At 38.4% G+C, this 16333-nt stretch overlaps 1 protein-coding gene across 9 annotated transcripts in view; it reads right to left on the reverse strand.

Annotated features, from left to right (window-relative positions):
- LOC120893380 (alpha-1,6-mannosyl-glycoprotein 2-beta-N-acetylglucosaminyltransferase) overlaps nucleotides 1-16333 on the reverse strand; it is a 40211-nt gene that overhangs the window by 16184 nt on the left and 7694 nt on the right. For 8 of the 9 annotated variants that reach the window (XM_040295210.1, XM_040295208.1, XM_040295211.1 and 5 more), the window contains one exon: nucleotides 1923-2602. In XM_040295210.1, coding sequence (XP_040151144.1) covers nucleotides 1923-1929 — 7 coding nt within the window. In that variant the 5' untranslated portion in view covers nucleotides 1930-2602. Of the gene's footprint in view, nucleotides 1-1922; nucleotides 2603-12728; nucleotides 12838-16333 lie in introns of those variants that run through there. The other variant, XM_040295213.1, reaches the window with a different exon arrangement.

Consider the following 16333-nt stretch of genomic DNA (forward strand, 5'->3'; position numbering starts at 1 on the left):
ATGTTTCCACAGAGGGAATTCAAATTCTTGATCATCTAATAAAACTCCAACAGTCAGCTGTTGCGCAATGTTTCCGGTGCTCAATAAACGTTGAAGAAAAGGAGAAATGCTATGTGTAGAGTTAACGAATCGTTTCGTTTCTAATATTTCAATTCATTTTGCCGCCTGAGCGACGATAGCACGCTGGGAAGAATACTCCCACAGTCACAAATGGAATTGGTCACAGATCGTTCTGAGAAGCGCAGGAACATTGTAGGACGTAAACCGGGTTTTGAAGCGATTGTTTCGTGGTTGAATAGGCTGTTTTTTGCTCTACAACGGCGTTATCAAAATTGGATAGTTATTAGCATCACCTGCGTTTGTTGAATTGGTTTTGGGCTTATGTGAAGGACCGAAAAGAAGCACAAGAATCGACGATTCTGGCAGTGTAAATGTTACGTAGTACGTTGCTATATTGTAGTGAACCATTTGATATCATTGTCTGTGAATGTATTTTTGTTTTTGTTTTAGTTTGTACTGTGCTTAGCCCGAAATAGCCCGAAAGGATGATTGACATTCTTCGTACCTTTGATTAAATATTTATTAATAAAGAACAATGAAGGATGAAAAGCAGCAGCAGACAATGCCGTGAGACATTTCTGACAAAAGATTTATTAATAGGGCTTAATTAAATTTAATCACTCTTTATACTGGAACGTTTTAAGCGTTTGAGACTAAGTGACTTTTTTATTCATAAAGTATAATAAGTGGTGAAAGGTCAAGTCGATGAGCTTTAGGGGTTACAAGTCAAAATGAATGGTCCAGCGTTGTAAATAAATAAAGAAACGCTTGGTCTTGTAACAACGTCAGCTCACCCTCAAATGGATTTATCTCAAATAGCAAAAGGATTCTTTGAGCTTCCTTTCTTGGCAACACACGGCCACAGCTAAACGTGTGACCAGTGTGCCCTTCCAAAGTGTTTCATTTCACTTACATGAAATACTAAATAATTCAAGTTGCACGTGCGCGCTGCAAAATCACGCATCACGCGACCATAGGGAACCATTAATCACGGCACAACGCACAAACGCATAAAGCGTCTGTTCTTCTTTCGATTCTCATTTCTCACGACACGATTTATCTGCACAATTAAGTATTAACTCAACTTTACCGAAATGGACTCATTCTACGGAATGAAATGTTTGTTTTCTTGACTTCCCCGTGCTGAGGTTCGAGGCGCTGTTCGAGTTCGTTCCGTCCCCATCGAGGACAGTATTGAAACCAGCTTCAGCAAGCATAGTAACACACTCCAACACAACCAACCAAAGTGTTGCCTCCCGCGGTATACTAATTCGACGAAATGGATTAATTTTCCAGTGGCCGCGTTGCAGGACCTGTTCTAGGAAGATTCTAAGCAGGAGCAGGAGCATGTTGATAATTTAACAAGCTTTTCGTCTGTTAAAACATTGCCAACGCGTAATGTTAGCAGGACCACCTAGCGGAAAAGCCGCAGATTACAAAGAAAAAGGAAATCGTCGCTAATGCTGCAAAGCAGACAACAGCAGACAGTTTCCGTTTTGGCACCGCGGGAGTTTCTTTAATATTGTTGGTGGTTTCTGTGGTGATAGCCATTGTTTTGTAGCATATTTTGTGGCGCACCATGAACCCATACCCTAAGTTGTGGGCAACATTCTTATCACATTTCTTCAGCGAATTTCCTTCTAAAGGAAAACATTTCTTCTTTCTGTCGGACTTAATCTTGCAGGGGCTTGCTTGCTAGGCGGAGACTAACGTAAATTGTGTGTTTTTTTGGAACAGAAATATGTTTACTGTATCACACAAAATACACCCATTCGAACGGAGGGGAATGAATATTCATCTACTTCGCTGTATCTGTGGAGTTTAACCATCAAGACGGAATATTCGGCTTACTTAATACTTACCTCTCATTATATAATGTTATCCACTCGGCGGTCGGAGCTTGCCAAGAGGGTTTCAGCAACCGAGCCAGGACTTCCTGCTGGCTGCACCAACAAAGGATAGTCGGAACCGTACTTGTTGTCCTCGTTCGTGATTCCGATGTACGCGAAAATGGTTTATGCCGAGTTGCGCCTTCTCATTCACTGTATGTATCTTCAACTTCAACTTTAAGTTTGATAGAAAATTTCAATGCGCGAACGTTAGACTAAAAGTCACTTGAAAAGAAATCTTCACGGTTTGAATCATCCATTCATTCAGACGACGCACCCAGGAGAAGCTAAAGCGCAAGGACAACGTTCAGGTGAAGTGTGGCAATCTGCAACACCACGTTAAGCACGTTCGCATAGCTGCTAGTAGAGCGTCGTTCTCGGTTGCAATCTAGCATAATGTCCGCACCTCGATGCTATTGTGCAACGCTGGCAACACAAACGGAGACACAGTAGGTGCGCTTGGATTAAACCGTGAAGCATCGCTTCGGAACGCTTGGAAACAACCGTGTTACACCACCGCGACACGAATAAGGTGCCAGGGACATACGACAGGGTGCGATCGGGTTGGTGCTGGGGCTGGAGCGGCAACAACACACGTTCGCTGGTAGTGCTGCAATTAGCTCCGCGTGTTGGTTAGTTATGCCCGGTAGCATCTATTTGTAAAGAAGAGAAAGAGAACAGAAAATGAATGTAATTTAAATTAATTTAGATGCATTAAGAATCCAGCTCTAATTAAATACGGTGCAACATTGGTACATATAATTGAAATTTAAATTTACAAACAATTACGTGAAAAAAGTACTTAAAAATTTAGCAAAACATATTTTGAAGTGTCAGTTTTATGAATACAATTTCTGTAAATACTAACAGAAACAAATTGTTCAAATGTGCGCTTATTGCCTTTAACAATAAACGTAGATGTTAGAGGAAGTTCAATGCGGGTGAAAAAAAACATGAAAGTTTCGCATTAACCAGCAGCAGTATCTCAACGATCGAAAGTATACTGCAACACTGACTCTGATTGAAACGGACAGCGAATTGTGAGATAGCAAGAGGAACTTTATATGAAATCTTACTGAAGGAATGAAATAAGTCGCAGTTCCTTTTTTTTCTTCACAATACTCTGAGGCAGCTTATACTTTAACTTCGGTTGAAAGAAGGTAAGCAAGAAGCAGCATCTGCTGCTGAGAATTTGAAGAGAATGATGAGAGGTAGGTTAGCTCTGGCGATGGCGACATAGTAATAAGAATGACGCAAAATTGACCTGATATCGTCGTCTCGGAAAACTAAGCAGAAAACGAACGACTTGCTTAAGATCCTTCTAAGAATGTTACAACTGGTTGCTTAATTTAATTTCCAGCGCAAAAATGTCACAAAAATATCGCATTTGACACATTTCTCCTTTTAATTATACGCAGAAAAGAGCGAAAATAGGAAGGACAAACTAAGTGTGAATTCAAAACCATGGGTCTGCAGTGAAATAACCCATTCTGATGGAATGGTGCTGCATACCGTGTTTTCCATTTCATTTGAAGTGCCGCAAAATACGGGTTTTTTTTCAAAGCTACCGTGACTTAAGCTCATTATTAGAAACGATGGCCTTTTTTTGCTGTAATCCTTCATTTATCTCAATTCTCAGATACTTCTTCTCACAAGAGAAGTATACCGTTCAAATAGGCTCAAACATTTTCACCCAGCCGGGTGAAACATCGTCAAACGTCATTTTCCATTTTCCATCATCGTAGCAAATGGTTGCGGACAAATTGAATTGCGCCGAGACTCGTCTCGTTGCGCGGAGGTTGTATCGTAGATATTGCTTTATTCGTCGGTGACTGGCAGGACATGTCGATGATGGTCGAGCAGCGTGATACACATTTCCGGCATAAAAGTCAGTTGTAAATCGAGCGTAATGAAAGTGGGAAAGCTTTGACTCACATTATGTGCGTAAAGTTTGAAAGGATAGTAGAAGGTAAATCCAAGAAAAGAATGATCTAGATTGCTCCATGGCAAGATTACGAGCGAGCGAAATGATGCTCTACCAGGAAGAGTAATTTGACAAAGAACGATCAATGATACGGGTTTTCTAGCATCTCGCCGTGCTGAGACCGGGTAGGTCTCATTGGTTGAGCTATCGAATACAAAGCATTGACATTATTGCATCAAATGTGTAACAGTTGCTACATAAACTGTTTTACTTCATAACTACACACTTGACTACATATACTGTTTAACTACATAATTCATGTTATGAATATCATGTTATCATCATATCATGTCATGCATGTTCATAACATGTTGTTATCAATAAAACCATGATGTTGATGTTACGTCGCCTCCGTAGCTGTCATAGTTGAGGTCGGATACTTAATCTATTTAAGTGACAAGACATTCTGATGGTCATTTCACCCATCATACCAGTAAACTGACCATCGGGGCTTTAAAGCTGAATTACTACTGAAGTTCAATTTTTGCAGGCTCCCACATCCCAAGAGTAATTAAAAGTCGTGGAGTTTTAATGTATTTACTACAGTTTTCCCAGTAGGATATAACCGGGACTGTGTTCTAGAGATGATGTGAAAATTCGTTAACTGTAAACTGGAAATCATGGATAAATAAAATATAACAGCTAGCTGGGTTACCCAAAGGTACCAAGGGAGTTTGAACTAGACCAAGAAGTTTTATGTTGACAGGATGGGTATAAGAGTTTTTTTCAAGTGCCATACTATGGATTGAATATTTCATGAAGCTTCAAATTCATCCTCTACAGCAGAAGAGTTATTTTTTTGGAATTGAAACTGAATGTGAAGATGAAACGCATCCGTGTAAATGTTTATTTAAAATGTCCGGATAGAAACTGTGTATGCTTTTGATGTTCGGTATACCAAGCAGTTATACTTGGTGTATATAAAATGTGTAAAATCGTTGTTTCCACGGTTGGTTATGTGAATCTATTAGAGTTACCTTATTTTGATATATTTTTATTAGTTTAAAATTTAACCCATCAAACTCAAGAGATTTGAACGGGTGTTCTTATATTAGTTTTCGCGTGTAGGTCTGATATCACGGTAAGCAAGAATGAAGTGTTTCCTAGTAGGTTTAGGAAGGCCTAGCAACGAAAATCTTGCAGCGCAGTACATCTTAATCCACTAATATTATAGGTATAAAAGAATGGCGAAGAAGGCTTCACCAGAAGTAAACAACCTATAAAGTTATCTTCATTCAGAAGCATTCCTTTGAAATGCATTTTTTCAATTTCAATGGAATGAGAAACGGAATGTATTACATTTAGAGAAGAGAATAGCAGTTTTCTAAAGAATAGAAAGGACCCCAAATGATCGGAAACACGCGCTGAGGAATCGAGCGTATAATTGTTATTGATTTTTATTATTTGCGTCCAGGTTGAATGTGAAGGCAGGCAGTTAGTTGTTTTATTGATGTTTGCGCTATTACCAAACGGAGTCCAATTACGTGTTGGTGACTGTGTTCTGAACATTTCTGAGCAGAGGTAAATGACAAGCTTTCGGCCAATGTTAAGAAGTTTCCCGATGTTTCAGGTTTCCAGTTATAGATTTCAACGTTTTCCTAATCAGTTGTTTGCTAGGGAGGTGAGTCATGAATTATGATCTCATGTCATAAGACAGACCTCCTTGTGTCTGTTAGTGAGTGATTTTGTGTAACAAATAAATTGAACTTTTTCTTTTGGATATTACATTCGTATTGGTTTTAATTTTATGAATTATCGTAATAATTTGTATACAATAATTCTAGTGCAATATCTTGTCGTTCGTATCGAATAATTAATTTATATTATTATGGAATTTATAAATGAAATGTGTTACACACTTTAAAGGAAAATGTTAAGTTTATAATTGATTGTAAAATACGCAAAAAACCTTTTTGGAAAAGTATAATAGAGGACATTTCTGAACCCGCAGCGACATGATGTTATTTGCAAAAATTCTGCAAAGGGAAGCATTAGCCGACGGTTGCAATGAATGAATGAATGAATGAATCCTTAACCTACTTTTACCATCGATACACTGTACGCTTGATGAGCAGAAACCAGCATCATGCTTCAGTAGGTTTTTATAACATTTTGCTAATTGGCTTTCTCTTCATTGGATTCCTACAACACGAGGACTGCTGTGGAGTTTGTTGTTAAAAAAAGCTATTTGCCAGACAGTACGACCTGCTGCGAAGAATAGCAACATGATCTTATTGAAACAGTGTCATTTGTATCAAGAAGCTATGGCATGATTAAAAAAAAAATGCGTTTCTATAAATCATTCATAATTGGTGCTTCATTTTGTCCTACCGTCTTAGCTTTTCAGATACAACGCCAATGATGCTAAGCCATAATATTGAGCCTTGTAAAATGTCGCATAGCATCAACTCTATTTGAGAATAATTGATTATATCACTCCTGCTACTTTCAATAACCACATTTGTCAGTTAATGTTACATTTGTGTCATTGAATTTAATTTAAGGCTTATCAATAAACTTTCTAATTCTACAATCTACAATTACACATTCTTTTGAATAGTATTTTAATATTGTATGGGTGCCTATTTTGCTAAAATCCTATTTCTAGACTCCTTAAAGTTCAATTTGTTTGGATAGCAAGGCCCCATGCTAATATTCCGTAGTCACGAAATGTTATCACTGTACGGAATGAAGACGATGGGTTGCAAACTTGTTGAAAAACGCCCACAACACACATTTCTATTGCTTCTCGCTGAGTAGGGTACGTTATCGGCATAAATAATACCAGCAACAGTCTGGTTTGCTCCAGCAGAACTTTTATCAGTCTGCCAACGCTTCTGTAGCCGTTTCGTTAGAAAATAGAAAGCTGATATACCGCAAGAGATAGCAGCTGAATAATCTTTCTTCATTTGTTTTCGAATATTGAGACAGATTTTACGTGCTGGAGCAAATTGTCCGAATATGTGAAGCATGTCACATCAAATACCGCATTTGTTGTGCTGATGATCTGATTCTTCCTTGGTGAATGGCTCCGGGCTCCGGCAGCCGTCTTCAGACACGGCCGTTCGTCATGTGCCGTCGGTGACACTCATGCACGGCGCGTATGGTGTGTGTGCTTAATTCTTTTATTTATGATTCCTGTCACTTTCAGCTTTCCGCATGCAGAGTCCAAAATTGCCTGCAATCCGCCTCAACCAAAACGTGTCAAGAATACGTCCGGCGACAGACAACACCTTCTGGTACTAGGTGGTACACCCAGAAACAAGGAAAAGCTGATGACATGAGCGTACCACTGGCAAAAGCTTATGAGCGTGAAAGCGAGCGAGCTCAAGACGAAAGGAATTTGCAATTTTATATCTTGTGATAGAAGAAGAAGAAACAAAAATTGCAGCTCAAACGAAGTTCATGCATTGGTTGTTGGTGCATTTCGCGTGAGCAAACCATGGGCACCTTCTGCTGGTAACTAATTGAAATCTATTATTAATGGTGGCTCATTTTTCGCGCAAGGAACAGAATCTGATGATTGAAACAGGTGCACCAGTGCATGGCTCGAGGAAAAGTACATGAAACAGAGTAGAACATTTATCACAAGTAGCTGAACGGTAAGAAAAGGGAATGAAGCATAATTTATCACCCTTCAACCTCTCGTGCTTCTTACCGATCTTGGTGTATGATGAAGACGAACGGCAAATGCCATTAGTTTGCTATCAAGTTGAAAGGATAACAATTTCGAGCAAGTAAGGAAATAGATTCCAACATCGAGTATCACACGGTAAAACAGCTGTAGATTTCGATTCGCCCTATGCTTGTCCATTTATTGTTTATGTATGTGTTCTGGAGCATTCGCATACGGCACCTGCATTTGACAGGGAGTGGCCTTGTGCTTCTGAGGTTTTAATCGATTCAAAAATGCAATAGTTCAATTGAAAGTGTAGTGCATGTCCAGGAATGGTTTGGTAAGTATTTTATTATGAGAAGATACGTTTGTTACGAATAGACCTACGATCTATATGGTATGTTCGAGATTCTTACTAACTTTAGATTCTTTACTTCTGCATTGCATAAAAGGTTATTGAACGTCACGTATTTACCAACATTCCATTCTAGAAATAAACTGGAAAACCGACTTTACGGACTCGTAGGACGCAGATATTGTAGAAGAACGAGTGAATATTTCTCATTGTCTCTTATTAGAACCGTTGAAACGAGCAATCCCAGTCAGTTCCAGTGTATAGATAACCTATTTTTAATTAGTGTGAATAGTTTCGCATGAGGTTAGGAATGAGATGCATAGTGTGAAGGAAAGTAAAGTCTTGGCTCGTGTTTAAAATGTACGTTTACAGTCTAAATCACAGTCTGAGGGATGTTATCTATAGTGAGACATTGCTTTATGGTGCTTTTAATTACAATTTACATGTCAGGTTGTACTTCTGTAACAGATTCCATTATTCTTTCTTGACTAATATGTTAAGTCTGTTTTGAGCATAGCATAGAATAATGATGATGTTTTTATAGTGAGCGCCTGTTCCAGACATCTCTAGAAAATCTTTTAAGTTATTTTCATTGCTGAAAACCACATGCTGCACACAACACTGCTTACCCAAAGGTATAGTGGTACCATTCATAACGAGTTTAATATGTTTCTCAATGATTATGCGGGAGACTTTTTTAATTATAATTTCTGTGAAAAGTAAAATAATCGATTGCATGACCACAAATGTGCTAGTATGAATGTATATATACATAGGATGTTTCCTATGTCTTCATATTACTGATATATTGGAAGATAATGGTAGTTCACTATTTATCTGTCATATTCTTAATCAAAGACATTATTAGACATTTCCTACCATATTTTATCGATTTTTTTTGATCAAAATTGAATATTTGAGGTAAATATTCTTTAGTACAAACAAAATTTTCAATGATTACGATAAATTAATTGGCATTAAATCTACAATGATGTATTGACGAGATATCATACCACACACTTGTACATCATAAAGTTATACAATACTTCTCCTTCTTACATTAAACGTTTAGTTTTACATAGTTGTACATTAAATAAAGCTCCCTAAATAATTTCATTAAATTACATTAAATTTAAATAACATTAAAAAATCCATTAAAAAATCCCTAAGCGATAAGCAAAGTTACAGAAATGCTCAATATTAACCGATCTTGATCTTGATTTCACATCGACGCCAAAAAACGCATCAAGAAAACTAATGAGATTGCTCGTTTTGCGAAATTCTACTAGTTAAGAGAGGTATTTGTTGAGCATTTTGAATTGCTCTTTATGGGAAAAACTCGTTATAAGTGGTACTCGTTATGAAGGGTTCCACTGTATTGATTAACATATGTGGATTGTTACAGTGTTATTCTCGGAGCTTCGACAACAATTACAAAAGGACTGTATGTTGGCAATTATGGTTTTGTTACAGAAGATCTATGAACTATTCACCAAGAGTCACCAAGGGTATGTTTGAATAGTCTGTGCCTTCAATGTAAGGAGCATTATGGTTTCAAGATACCCAAAATTGAAAACATCGTTGAGAATAACATCATCTCACATCTATTCTTAGCAATACCACAGTACAGTATATCTAGATTGCATATGGTCCAGAATTCGAATGGCACATGGTTTGTATTCTTGTGCCGTTATTTAGAGGACCTTTTTGAACATTACCCAACACTCTATATGGTACGTTGGGGACACAAGCGAAACCGTTATTTTAGTTTAGTCATTATTCTCTTTCAACTACCATCGTTATGACCGAAACGCGCATTCGAGCGCACACGTGCACGAGCAAAAAGAAGGGCTATTCCGAACAAGATAGAATAACATTAAACCAGGCAGCGATGGGACTGAATGGATATTTGAGTGCTTTTACCGGAGGCGTTACACTTGTAGCACTTGCTAATATTACTTCAGTGAAGTTTTCTACGGCAACCGAATCCACACTGCACCGCTTCAGAAACCAAATGCTATTTTAGGTGGAATGCAATTCGAACTGCTGTGTACGCTGCTGCTAGATTATTGCACCGACCATAATTTGTTCCAGCTGGTGCAAACTTCTGTCTTCTGCCCGGGTTCCCCCGGCGAGCCGGAAGAAGTGTCATAGGACGGGACGGTGGAACTGTCTGCTATAGGAATAACAATATCACTTTCAACTAACTGTTGCCAACCGATGAGAAGCACCAAAAGTGAAGTCTTGACATCAGACGCTAGTACACGATAGTGTTTTCGGGGATTTGGTTTGCTGTGCATATGGTGGAGGTGTTTTATTACTCGCATAAATAAGACGATTTCTTAACAACAATGTGCAAGGTTTTATATTACACCTAGAAAGGTTGCTTGTCGATCTGTTGCTTGGCATTATTTGATCTAAAATAATAAATTATTGTTTGTTTGTTCTCTAGCACAAAAATCTGAAATCGTACAGGAATCGTAAGCTGAATTGCACAGCACAAAATTCACAAAATTATTACATACATTTTCGATTCGAAGTGATATCCCCTTTCAAACGCTAAAATCACAAGTGGATCCATATTGCATTACAACAACTAAGTGGTTGCACTGATTGGTCAAACAATTGCCTGCCTAGTTGAAGCCAACCACAAGTAATACTGTTAAAGGCAGCGTGAATTCAGGTTTCATAAACCTGTGACGGTAAATTCATTGCATATAATGCATTGTATGGTCGTATTAAGCCTGGATTGAAATCAATATTCAGATAGTTCAGAGAAAAATCATTTCAACTTATGCTTTCGCATGCGTTTACTTAAAAAGGGAGAAATGCTATATCCGAGAAATGCACAATATATTTGTCCTTTCTAATTGCTAGGTTGATTGGAATCTGCTGAGAGAGCTTTAGAGTGCAGAGAACATCGTCGGAAAATAAACAATAGCATTAATGAGCTCGTCTGGCATATGATGGCATGCAGTGCAATTCCAATGCACTGTTGAAACGAAAGCAAATTACTTCCTTTGTTGGTAAAGAAGATGCTGGCTTAAGTGGGAGGTATCTATCATTTAAATTTATACAATTCGGTTTAAGCCACGCATTGGTTGGTTCCCCACACATCTTTATACAGGGCCTTAGGTTGTTATTATTGTCAAAACTACGCAATAGACTAAATGACTCTTTTGACGACTGCTTATGGTTGAATATGGTACTATAGCTGGCTAGAACACGATCCTAATGACGTGTACAACATTCCTCATTTTTACGTGCCCTTTTTCATTTAGTGAAAACATTTAAACAAATATAACTCAACATATACTGGAAGCGTATGAAAAGAGACGGTACACCATGGCTGTGATTATGTAACGTGTGCCTCATTACTTAACATCGTAGCGAGCGATAGCGTCAGCATCAAAGGGCTAAGATTTTGCAGCAGTCCTATGAGTGTTGGCCGGGAATGAAAGGAAACATAAGAGCCATTACTGTAGTTCATAATGTGTCGAGTGGTTCACACAGTGGGAATGAATAGAAGTCAAAATTAAATTGCACTAGTAGTATATCAGCTAGACGGCATAATTAAGAGTACAGTGAATCACATTGGCAAACAGTTTTTTTTTATACTTTAGTTTGCGGGTTACATTTTATTATTATTATTTTAACAACCGTTGTCGGTCAAGGCTGTACCCACTTGTGAGGTTGGCTTGCAGTGACTTATGGATTATCCCTCCCCCCCATAGCAGAAATGTCAGTCCTACGTATAGCTGCACTGACCATTTGGGGCTTGAACCCATGACGGGCAAGTTGTTAAGTCGTTTGAGTTGACGACTGTACCACGAGACCGGCCAAATAAATAGCTTAAATAGCTATACTGCACAAAAATTGTATGTATGATGATTTTTTGTTCATTGAACGCATTTCCATTCACGAATGAATTTTGTCCTTTTAAGGCATTAGTGTTAGCCCTTGGTGTTTCATGGGGCCACACGCACACGGTTAGCAGCGTTTATGCACATTACAAATTAACACGACAGATGAAGTGTCAAGCTATTCTCTAAGCGAGCGAACGTCACGCGTGTCATGTTCGTGCCGGAAATCCCTCGGATCATCTACACTGCACATGATTTCAAGCGGCGCTCCGTAGCGTCATCCATCCCGTTTGTTCGAGTTCTGTTCTTAGACAAAGTGAGGATGAGGCAGAAAATATGTCTCTCAACGAGAAAGAGATTTCATCACGCCATCCTTAGCTAGCGTTTAATTATCGTTTATTAATATTACGCTAGCTGTCGTTGAAGACAGCAAGAAAACGTGCTAAAATCGCAATAAGTAAAACCATTCATCACTGGAATCGCAAACGAGCATTAAAACTTTCACGATCCAAAAGCTACCCTGCTGGTTTATGTAAAAACGGCAGAACTTAAGCAGATAAACTTGCGCACAGATGAAGTTTGTCATCGATTCTGATTTAGGGTGTTTGCCACGAATACCAAAGATGCTAAGTTTTAATCAAAATAGTGCTTGAAGAACACACACACCTCACGGCGAGTAAGCTTTTCGATTAGACCCAATGCTATAAAATGGTGCCGATGGGCGTTGAAGTAAAATGGAACTCATAGAAATGTTAAATGATTGTCTAACCATCTAATTTTCACCTCCTCAGACCTTCTCCAGCTAATGTGATTTCAAAAATCCCCAAGTTCATAACAGTTTTTACCCTTCTCACAAACCATATAATGTCATTTAGTTTCGATACCATGATCTCAGAACATAATGCACAACACAGCACTGCGATTTGTTTGCCATTTAGCAGATCACTAAAACTGTACCCACGCTGAAAGTTTATCGTTGACAGCCGGAGTCCGGGAATAGTAGCACCAGTTTTTGGCTGTTGAAAACCGCGTGACACAACACTGACCGTTTGCCGTGTAAAGGTAAAGCGTCTCTCAAAAGCACACACACCGAAATGCAGGTAAAGACAAAACGCTACTACCGCTGCATGTACACCAGAGCAACGACGGAAGGGACTGTTTAAAATGCAGACTGCAATCAAGTGCAAACTTACACCGCACGATGGCGGTAGCTGTGATGTGCAACTTCACCGGTGATATTTGCATATGAAAGGTGATGATGGTGAGGAAAGGTGAAGAAGGAAAGGTAATTTGCAGCAATTGTAACAGTGGTGGTAGTTTTCGTAGAGTAGAATCGGGCTTCGTGAACGTACGATGGGTAGTAGGACAACGTTAAATATGAACAGGTTTTTCTCATTAGTGTTACTATCGCAAATGTGCACTTTTGAACTATCATTTTGCTTTGTGCAGTGTTGAAAGTGACAAGAAAAAAACGTTTCATGTAAATGCTTTGCGAATTTATGGCAAGCAATTTACTAATTTATGCATGTTACAGTGATGTTATCAAAAATAAATAGCCAACGTGAGAATTGTTGGATGTTTGATGAACACGGTTTCTGCCTGTTGCCAATCTATATTTCTCGTGAGTTAGTAAACGTTTTAAAGTTTCAATAGAGGAGAAAATCTTGAAACTAGTTCAGGTGTGCACTATCACTTGAGGGCTAGAAATTCTTTTTTGTCTGATAAAGGCACCAAAAAACGGAACGTATATCCAAAGACTTGGTGCATCCGGCTCGCTCCGTTATGGTTGATATCAGTTGAAGCTCTCCGGAAAATGGAAAAGCTTGTTACTTCATGCTACCTTCCCGTGGATCGGTTGTTTCGGAGATACAGTATCAACAGAACCAATGAAAAAAGCAAATTGACATTACCAACTGGCTGACAATTTGAGACATGAACATGGGGGCACACGTGTTGTAAGACAACGTAAAAAAGAGAAAATAAAACACAACATCTCTACTGTACGAAAGCATAACACCTAAACCAGATTCTAGTAGCTTCTCCGGTCTTGTTGAAGGCTTGTTATTTTTCTACATGATCAGTTTCACTATGGCGGTGCAGTGATGGCATATTCTTTACGGAACCTACCTATCTTGTGTCAACCCTCTGGAGTGCTCCACTCAGCTCCACGTGTATGTCAATCATTATGCAATGGATTAGAGTCAGTTCCGGTGTTGGTTTTGTGTGGTTTGTGCCATTGAGCAAGCAGATGCTTTGCCGTTGGCTGTTCTAGCAAGACAAACCACCGAAAGGAGTGTGATAAAAATACTACTTAACACTGAACAGGATTGATTGGGGGAGTACCGAAAATGTCTGACATCGAAAGAAGAATTTAATTTCACGTTGTCTGCCAAGAGATTTGTCCCATGTATCAGTCAGCAAAAGGATATTTCGTTATGTAACTTTATTTTTCCTCCGTGTTCTGATGGGTTGTCTTCTTTTCAAAACCATTTAAAATGTCTTTTATGACTTATAACTGATCTACTGCTTAGAGAAGACTACCACAACATTCATTCATATATTTTTTTCAAACAATCAACCAAAATATGTACTGAACTTACACGACTTAGTAGAAAAATTGGGCGGGGAAAATATCTACTGAAGCTAAACCGTTGCCCCCGTTAGCCAGTCAACGATATAGACAGCAGGGCCTTCGTTAACGAAAAAAAAACTGCCCGCGCCAAACGAATGTGGAACAGCTCTCATTCATCCAAAATGAAAGACGAGGGTACTGCAACCAAAATGCAAATTCAATGTCAACATCGTTTCGTTCCGTTTGGCTGCGGGCTATGGTCAGCAAGTGAGTAAAAATATGGGCAAATAAAGAGTTGGATAAAGAACTTCATCGACATCGAATGTCGGACGTTTGCTGACCCAGCTGCAGTTGATGGACACACATACACGTGCTATCTCCACCTGAAGTAGAAATGGAGTCGAAACAATCCAAACCGGATCTTCGCTGGTTGGATGATTGTAGGTTACTACTCTGGGGGACTCGTCGATGGGCTTTATGCTCTACATACAAGGGGTAATGTCACATAACACAATTAATGAATAAAATGTCCTGTGCTATGTGTACACTTTATGTGGAAATTTTAATTAAAATTCTCAAACCCGTTTCTAGCTCAAGGGCAGCTTGCGATGAGATATTCAGTAGTAAAACTGAAATTATTCTGCCTTCAGAATTAATTACATTTTCAACATGCGTGCTTAATATGAACGAGTTAATGTTTAAAAATACAATAAATCCTAACGGTAATGCAAAAGAATTTATGTGGTGGATTGAATGCAATCAAAATAACAACTCATCGGTTATAGTTAATCTCTGTATAAAACTCTGTATATCTGGAGTCCTCCACTACTTAAAACATAAAATGTTGTTCATGTACATAATGCATAACATGTATTACAGGGTTTTCCAGGGATTCTCATAGTTGTTGGACACTTCCTTGGCTCTTTCCTATTGGAAGAGAACTTCATATGTTCAATGGGACATTGGACTCTATGGCACCCTTTTTGGACAGGCTCCTTCAAAATTCCTATTGCATTTGTCCAACAAGGGTTCAATTCCCATTACATTAACCTTTAAGTTGGCAACCGGATATCCGGGTATTTTATTCAACTTTAAACTTCAATAACATTTGATTAACAACTTATATTGGCCTGATAATTTCAGCAAGCTGTAAATATTCTATTTTATTTTGTTTTAAACTTTACCACGTAAGTTGTCAACCAGCATACCCGGGTATTCCATACATTTTGTATGGAGAAAGAGCACAATATGAACTGTGCTTATTTTCGTGTCTAATTGAAGCGGTTTAAAATTTCAAATAAACCGTTAGTTTTATCATAAAATGAAAAAAAAACTTTATGAATAAATGAAATAGGCATTACTTGCTTACTGCATTGAAAGATAGAAAGCATTGTTTACCTATGAAAACCGTTCATTTTTTGCATCAAAACGTGTGGAATACCCGGGTATGCCGGTTGGGAACTTACGTGTGTAAATTTGGTTGCCAACTCTACGGTTATGTTCATTTCATATGAAAGAATCAATAAAGTATAAAGAATCAACAGCTCTGAGAGCTCCTGGAAACCCCTATATTTGCCATATGACCCAGTGAAGCTGAGTGGTTTGTCCAATGATGACACAAAACAAAGTTTTCGTGATAAGACTTACTAACGTCCTTTTAGCTAAGCTTAGATTTTAGCTTGTCAGAAATAAAACCACAACAAGTCTATATTTATTTGAATAACTTGTTCATTCACTAAACATAAATAATGTAAATGGAATATATTACACAATGCGATTGAAGCAAATTAATGCATTGACCCTTACAGCAATGCATAATTTTGCCAACTGTTTAAAATGCAAGCGAGTGTCTTATTAACCCGAATCTCTAGTACCAGCGAAAAAGGGCGTTCAGCAAAATGAAATTAATATTGCCTTTCAATGTCATTACCGTTAGCGACAAAAAAAGACGCAATCATACATCTATCAATGGTCGTTCAGATTACTGTTTCGAA

The sequence above is a fragment of the Anopheles arabiensis genome, chromosome 2 (assembly GCF_016920715.1).
Source record: "Anopheles arabiensis isolate DONGOLA chromosome 2, AaraD3, whole genome shotgun sequence".
Lineage (NCBI taxonomy): Eukaryota > Metazoa > Arthropoda > Insecta > Diptera > Culicidae > Anopheles > Anopheles arabiensis.